Source organism: Octopus bimaculoides, chromosome 2, assembly GCF_001194135.2.
Source record: "Octopus bimaculoides isolate UCB-OBI-ISO-001 chromosome 2, ASM119413v2, whole genome shotgun sequence".
Lineage (NCBI taxonomy): Eukaryota > Metazoa > Mollusca > Cephalopoda > Octopoda > Octopodidae > Octopus > Octopus bimaculoides.
The window spans coordinates 114,885,274-114,893,689 of NC_068982.1; the positions used below are offsets into that span (position 1 = coordinate 114,885,274).

General features: G+C 36.1%; 1 protein-coding gene across 1 annotated transcript in view; it reads left to right on the forward strand.

The window, feature by feature from the left end:
• LOC106875072 (medium-chain specific acyl-CoA dehydrogenase, mitochondrial) overlaps positions 1-8,416 on the forward strand; it is a 29,738-nt gene that overhangs the window by 7,644 nt on the left and 13,678 nt on the right. Inside the window, exons 2-3 of the mRNA XM_014923037.2 lie at positions 5,087-5,156; positions 7,836-7,933. Coding sequence (XP_014778523.1) covers positions 5,087-5,156; positions 7,836-7,933 — 168 coding nt within the window. The remainder of the gene's footprint in view (positions 1-5,086; positions 5,157-7,835; positions 7,934-8,416) is intronic.

Sequence of the window (8,416 nt, forward strand, 5' to 3'; positions counted from 1 at the left end):
AAGGGAAATAACCCATTAATTTTCTTAAATTATTTGGTAAAAATGAAAATGAGTATGCTTATTTCTTAGTATTTGAACTTTAAGAGTTATTTTTGCAATTTATCCAGTACAACCCTTAAACAAGTAAATAGTATTTTCCTAAACAATAGATCCACTTATTTCGATTAGTGACTTATTCACGAATATACCAACACTAGCGCCCCTGAGGGTAATATTCTCTTGGAACGCACAAAAGCCCTTTTCAGAGTTATTTAATTTGATTTGTTATTATCTCGTATCTGATTAGCCTGTTATTGCATAACATGCTTCATGATTTTAGTATATATACCTTATTAGTATTTCCTCTTATGTTCTATATACTCTGGGAACGCATTAAAGCCCTTTTCGGGACTACTTTATTTGAATTCTTACTATTGGGTAACTAATTTAATGTTATTACATAACTGACTTCACAATTTGGGTATTCATAACTTATTGGGAATTCCTAAAAACAAGATCCTGTGTAAGACAGTTCAGTATTCTCTGTAAATCACAAAAACCGTTTTAAGGGCTACATACATTGTGTTGTTGTTATTGGATTAGCGAAACAATTATGAGAACGGAACCAAGGGATAAGCCCCACTTTCCCGGGAATTACCGGGTATGTCTGCTAGTAATTAATGAGGGAAATAGAAAATGGAGTTCAAAGAATCCTTATTCATCACAACGATCATTTCAGTCCTTTGTGGGTGGGATACTGTACAACTGGTTGTGTTGCATTCTCTGATGCAGATGAGATGCATCTCATCAGGTGTTTTAAAGAAGACACCTTGCGAACTATACTCGGTTTCACTCAGCATGTTGTTGCCAGTAGGTTGTTGGCTCTAATGACAAGAGACTGACACAAGATAAGTCAAAACGATTGTTGTGATGAATAAAGACTCTTGTGAACTCCATTTCATGTTTCCCTCACTCATTATAAACTGAATGAACAGTGTAGAATTCCTGAGGTAGACCCAGTGACACTTATATCAAAACTGTAAAAGTGATTTAATTAGCATACTACTAATCATATACCCAAAGTCCAAATAATTTTCCTATTTTGCTAACCAGGCTCTATTCTCATATTCTTGTTACTTGTGAGTATACCCTAGCACTCCACCATCTCTCTTCTACTCTCTCTTACACTTTTGTTGTTTCCTACTCTCTCTCCTCTTGTTTTTCCTCTGACTAGGTAACCAAGTATCACCTTTACATCAGCACACTTGTTTCTGATCTCTTTCTGTACCTCTCTCTCCCTCTCTCTTTCTCTCTCTCCCTCTCTCTTTCTCTCTCTCACTGGGTAACCATGTACCTCCTCTATAGCAAGACACCTATTTCTGCCTCTCTATTTCTCTGTTACACTCTAACCTTTCATCATTTGATACTGGATCATCTCCTCTAATGCATCCTCTGTTGTGGCAAGACACCTGCTTCTGTCTCTCTATCTCTTTGTCACACTCTAACTTTCATCCTCTGACACAAATGCCTTGCCCCTCTCATAATTCCTTGTCTTGTGAGTTACTTGGTTATCCTGCCAGTGCTGGTTCACATGTTAAAAGCATCCAGTCCACACTGTAATGTGGTTGGCGTCCGGAAAGGCACCCACCTGTAAAAATCTTGCCAAAACTAACTTTGCCTGTGCTAGTGCCACGTAAAAAGCACCGAATCCACTCTGTAGAGTGGTTGGTGTTAGAAATGGCATCCAACCATAAAATCCCTGCCAAAACAGACACAGTAGCCTTAGATAGATTTTCTACCTGGCCAGCTTCTGTCGTCCATCCTACCCATGCATGCATGGAAGATGGACGTTAAATGATGACAATGATATATATATATTCAATTAAATTTTATGTGTGTGTGTGTGTGTGTGCAAGTGTGTGTGTGTGTGATTGTACATGGAAAAACCTGTTGGATGTCACTAAATAACTGAGAAAAATGGGGTCAAAGTCAATATTGGATGTTTTACATACTAGTTGTAGCAAATGTCTGTAACTTGAATTTCAGAAATCCTACCCATATTATGAATGAGAAAAGGCTAAAGTTGTGAAAAGTTTTTAGTTCTCAGATGTGTCTCAATTTCAAACACTATTTTCTCAAAAAGGCCATTTTCTGGGTTGTGTCTGCTTTTCTGAGGAAAATGGCATTTCTTGGTCAAATATTAAGACATTTCAAATTCAGGGAGCTACTACCATGTGTATGAACTGCAATATCACATGGTAGTGACATGTGGGCACTGAGTGCAAAGATTAAAAAGAAATGAAGCTTGCATGCTCAATTGAAAATGTAACTTAGTGTGCATAAACAACAAAGTGCAAATGTATTGAAGGCGTATCAGTTGTAGTATGCAAGAGATGAGACTGCACTTGTATGGCCATGTAATGTGTATGGATATAGACAGCTGTATAAAGAAGTACTGATTGTTGAAGGTAGATGGAACTTTTGTAAGAAAAAGACCCAGGAAGACATGGGACAAAGTAATAAAGGCTGATTTCAGAACTTTGATTCTCACAGAGTAGATAACAAAGGACTGAGATGACTGATATGTGATGCTCAAGACCTATCCATCTTGGCAACATTGAGGTTCCACAAGTATAATGTGTATATACACAATTGAGCCTCTTGCCTAATTTCCTCATCAGCTTCCCCACTTTCTTTCTACCATTTATCTCTCCATCATTTGCCTAAGTGCAATATTTTGTTGCTGTAATTAAATAAAGTAAAACTACATATTTTATCATCTTTTCTCACTACCAGGAACCACTTCTCTTGACACTATCCTTCATTCTTAACATTGTTCCTCTCCACTCATGTTATGCATTGATCAGCCCATGTTGTGTGCTACCAAATTTTCTTTTCCTCTTTGCTAAACCACTTCCAGTTGACATGTCCATATTGCCATACATTTTTCACTCTCCTCACACACTACATCTGTCTCTCCACTCACATTCTTGCAGCAGACCCATGCACATGACATCTTCCTTTCATCCTTCTCCTGTCTACTATATTATTACTGTTCTGCTGCTCTTTACCCCTTTTCTTCTGCCTTCATACATAAATGCATGTATGTAGCTTAATGCTGAGAGTTAGAGTAAAAGCTTTTTGAGATTATGTCTTAAGAAAAGATGTATTTGATGGGCTTCTTTCACTTTCTGTCTACCATATCCATTTACAAGGCTTTGGTCAGTCCAGGACTATAGTAGAAGATACTTGCCCAAGGTACCATGTAGTGGAACTCAACCTGAAACCACATGGTTGGGAAGCAGGTATCTTAATTTCAAACACTAATCCCCACCAGTGCAATATGTATATTGATTTCAAGCATTGAGAATTTAGCAAACAATAGTAGTTTGTGTTGGTAAGTTGTAGGTTCATGTATATATGTGAAATGGTTTTTTTTTTGTTAACTGTTTATAGTGGTTGCCTGGATGCCGTCCCAAACATTTTACATAATGTACTGAGTGTAAAATACGACAGCAGCACAAGAGAGGTTGTCATGTGCCTGACAAGACAAGCCTAAATTGCCCTTTTGACCTTACAGTGTCTCTATGCATTTGTCATGGCACGTAAAATACATCATTTCGAGCGTGACCATTGCCAGTACCTCCTGACTGGCCTTCGTGCTGGTTGCATGTAAAAGCACCCACTACACTCTCGGAGTGGTTGGCGTTAGGAAGGGCATCCAGCTGTAGAAACTCTGCCAAATCAGATTGGAGCCTGGTGTAGCCATCTGGTTCACCAGTCCTCAGTCAAATCGTTCAACCCATGCTAGCATGGAAAGCGGACGTTTAACGATGATGATGATGATTTGCAGTGTTCTGGGTGCATTTTATCATGGCATCATTACTAGTGAGGTTGCCTTGTACCGTACCAGATAAGTACTCATTGCTCAATGTTGTTGCTGTTCATTCTGGATAACACAATCAATAGAGTAGGTAGAAAAGAAAATTAGTGCAACAGAAGAAAATAAAAATGAACAAAAAACATGAGTATGAAGAAGGAAACACAGTAATGGGAGTGATAGTATGAGAGAGAAATGAAAGATGTAGTAATGTCAGAGATTAATCAGAATGACACTTATCTACATGTTTGCCGGAAAGAAAGAGCAAGATGAACAGTTATAGATTATGACACTTGCCTCTTTTAGAAGAATTCGCTGTTGCAAGCACTCAGTTGTAGGTATCAACACTGGTACTATCCACTCATAGCTAATAGATAGCTGCTGTTGGATAGCACATATACCTGGCATACAATCCTTTATTCTGTTTTCCTCCATTTCATGACAGTAGTCACTTGATTTTGAGAGGCTACTTATGGCTATTGACACAACTTCACCTCAACACTTATGTCTGCCACTCCTCTGGTCTTGGACACTTGATTGTTGATGTTGTTTAACCCTTGGTCAGCCCTGACTGAGCAGATCTATACTTTTCTCTCAGCCTCTATATGATCATGCAATCTGTTTGAAATAGCAACTAAATCCACCTCAAGTCATATATTGTCATTTTAAAACAAGAAAATAAACATTGAATAATGTAATCCTTGATATACTGTCTGAACTAAGATGGGATGCTCATGGCTAGAATGCCTGTAATCATATATGTGATGTATCAGAGCTAAGGGCACAGGTGTGGCTTATATTTAAGTCACTTTGCAACTTCCTGATTTCTGGTTCATTCCCACTGCATGTCTTCTACTATAATGTTAGGTAAAGCTCTTTGGGTAAAATTTGTAGCACACTAAGTGGAAGACCATCAGAAGGACCATTTCTGTTCTTAGGTTAAACTTACTCCATCGCCCAGTTTAACACCACCACCAAGTCCTTGAGTACCCTGAATGGAGTCCATTTTATTGCGAGCATTCAGACCAAGTCTGTGGTCTAAGGATAATATCTCTTAATCCAGTCTTGGAGGCCCTGGAAAAAGAGTCAAGTGGTTGCCCTTCTTCTGATTAAGTTATTACAAAAGTTAACTCACAAAATAACATTATAATGAAATTAAAAACAACACTTCTAGTGATTGCTCTGAAATACTAAAATTAAAGAAAAGTCCTTTCTTTTATATTGCAGGTTCTTAGAAGTAGTCGTCGGTGTGGTGTTCAATATTTGCGTCCATATTCAAATGCAGGAGTCAATTTTTGTATGTGAGATCTTTCCTTTATTTTATTTATTTTATATTGTCTCTGGTAAACAATAGCATTATCGGTTATAAGTTTTCAATGGACTAGTTACTGATTTACTGCATTTAAAGGTAGTTAAAGTGACTAGGGTATATGTCTGTCTGAAGTTCAGGCATTTGTGTATAACAAAATTATGAATAGCATGTTTCAAAATGCTTAAGCATTACTATGAATTTTCAAAAGCATTTACCATTTTGATATCGACTTGTCTGAAAATGCTCCTGGTTCTATGATACAAATTTCCTCTTTTAAAGTGATTTAAATCTAAACCTGACAAACATCATGGTAATTTATATTCCTAGCAACTGTTTATTATGGACAAATTATTTCATTAAATTTAATTGAAAGAATAACAATGTATTTACACAGGAATATGATAGTAAAAGGGTTAAATTATAGATACCCTTTGGGGTACACTGATGTTCCACTGCACATGGTTTGAGTAACTCTGCTTTAGGGTTTTATTTCAGACTAGCAAACACACCTGTCCTTTGGACAGTTAAGTTGCTTCAGTGGTATTTTTTTCACCAAATAATTGAACTACCAAGAAGGTTTATGAGTAGCACGGCAATCTATGTTTCTGATTAATCTAGGAATGTAAAACCAAATTGAAGGCTGGTTGTTGTGTAGGTCATTGCACTTTAATGATCATAGAACATATAAGTTTGCAAGCAATGCGAAGTAGAGCTGCTGAAGTGTTTTGGGAGTAAATTACAGATAATGACTACAAAATATAGTTGTTTTACATGAAAGTGAAATTTCTTGTGATTGTTTAAAAAAGACTAGAACGACAATGCTAAAACATATTTGAAACAATGGACAACAGTTGAAATATAATGGATGGGTAAATAAGCATCCTTAAAGTGAAACAACGCATTGGTAGGTAAACAAAGGTATCAACAAACAGAAGAGCAGGAAGGGAACATTACCTTTCAAGTAACTCAGAATAGGTAAAGGTAAGCCTGCCAAAGTTTAATGCAGTTTAAATATGGAGATTAAGAATGTTTGGTTTTGGATATTCATTGTGTACAGTGTTCCTAGTTAATTTAATCACCATTGCAGGTAGACAGTCAAAATAAATAAATAGGCAAAATCCTTTTACTTCTATAATATTCTCTAACGAAAACACTTGAACAATACACACCAATATACATATAAAAAAAATATAGAAAGTAATAATACACAATTACAACATATAAATAAATAATAAATCAAAAAAATGTGCTAACAACAAAAAAATATTCTGTAATGCAAATATATGACCATATACATTAAAAAAGTATGGAAAACAGTCAAAATAAATAAATAGACAAAATCCTTTCATTTTTATAATATTCTCTAACCAAAACAATCAATACACACCAATACACATTTTAAAAAAAATATAGAAAGTAATGATACACAATTACAACATATAAATAAATAATAAATTTAAAAAATGTGAAAAACCACTATAACATATTCCCTAATGCTGATATATGACCATATAGATTAAAAAATTATGGAAGACACTACATAAAAAAAAAACTATACATACAGCAAATTATGGAAAAACCCGTGTTAACCACCGTTTTTCCCGGTTTGTCCATTTACGTGGGAGCTCTGGGCAAAATGTTATAATGCATGACCATCCTTGGGTCATAAGTGATGTGTGTGTGAAGTTTGGTGAAAATCACTTGAGAATTGTGGAAATGTATGTGTTAGTCAATATACACACACATACTGTGATTTATATATTAGATAAAACCCTAGTCTGTTGTGATAATCATCTTCAAGGATATGGTGTAATTTATTAATTTCTATCTTTGGCACAATGTCATACATGTGTAACAAAGTGATATAAAATTTTAATGACTCTGAAAGGCAAATTTGAACTTAGAACAGAAAAGAATGAGACAAAATGCTTTCAAATATTTTTCATGTAAGATAGGAGGAGGGACCATCTTTATGAATTTTGGAAGTCTGTCTCCCAGAGTGGTTAGATTGATGTTGTTGATGTTCAGTTTGAACACCAGTAGGTTGGTGTCTAGGAAAAAATGTAAGCCAGATGGGAATTACTTAAGATTACAGTTCTGGAGAAAAGGACTTGGAGAAGTACTTAATACGTTGTCTTGGCAGTAAAACCACATCTAGGATGATCAAAAGAAGTATCTAATAAGTGAGCTTGAGAGAAAAGAATATGGAGCTTGTTCGGAGAATTAGAGATTTGTAGCAGTAATAGAAGAAACATTGTGTCTGTGATCCACATCTAGTGGTTGTAGTCAATTGATGACTGAATCCTTGTTAATTAATTAAATAATTTTCTGTGTAATGGCATTACTGTTCCAGATGTGGTGCAATACACTAATTTGGGGCTTACTTGTACTTTGTAGAGGTTAAAAACTCAATCAAGTCTGATGTATTTCCTCGGCCCCTTAAGGAATCTAAGTGTTTGTGATACAGTTTTTGACAATGTGATATGTGGAGTTGCCATAAGAGATTATCAGTAATTATGAGGATTAGCTTTTGTAGTGACTTTGGACTTAAGATAATGTGGTAGAAGATTGTTTCATTGGTATGTTTAGTTACTGAGTCTTTGCTATGGAAAGAGACACAACTGACCTTATCTTTTGCTCTTTTTTTTTTATATATCTTTACAGTACTTACTGAAGATCAGAAAGATATGCAGCAACTTGCTCGCAAGTTTGCCCGGGAAGAAATTATACCAGTTGCAGCACATCATGACAAAACTGGAGAAGTTAGTTGTTTGATTATATTAATACTATTGTCTCTATATATAAAAGTGAAATGGCCGAAAATTGTATGTTTGTGTGTCTCATTTAGTGGTTATGCAGGATTCAATGGCATTAGGTGTGCTCAGATTGCAGTGAAAATTTACAGGGACATGTAAAATGAGGCGAGGAAGCGACTGGACTAGGTTAGAAATCTCCATCTCAAAAGCTGTAGTTACTAGGGCAACAAAACCAAAACTTTTGAGAAATGTTTATCGTTTCTCTCTTTCAGATATCACCCTGTCTTCCTCGATCTCTCTCTTCCCTCCCTTCCCTCCACTATAATGACGTTTGACAGCTTCCTCTCTCTTTCCCTCTCTGCCTTCGCCGTCTCTCTGTCGCTCTTTCTCCCACCGCCTCTCTCTCTGTACATCTGTCTGTATCTATAGAGAGAAAGCATTGACAGCTGCAAAAGTTTAAATATTCCTGCCACAGGTCTTTTACAGTGG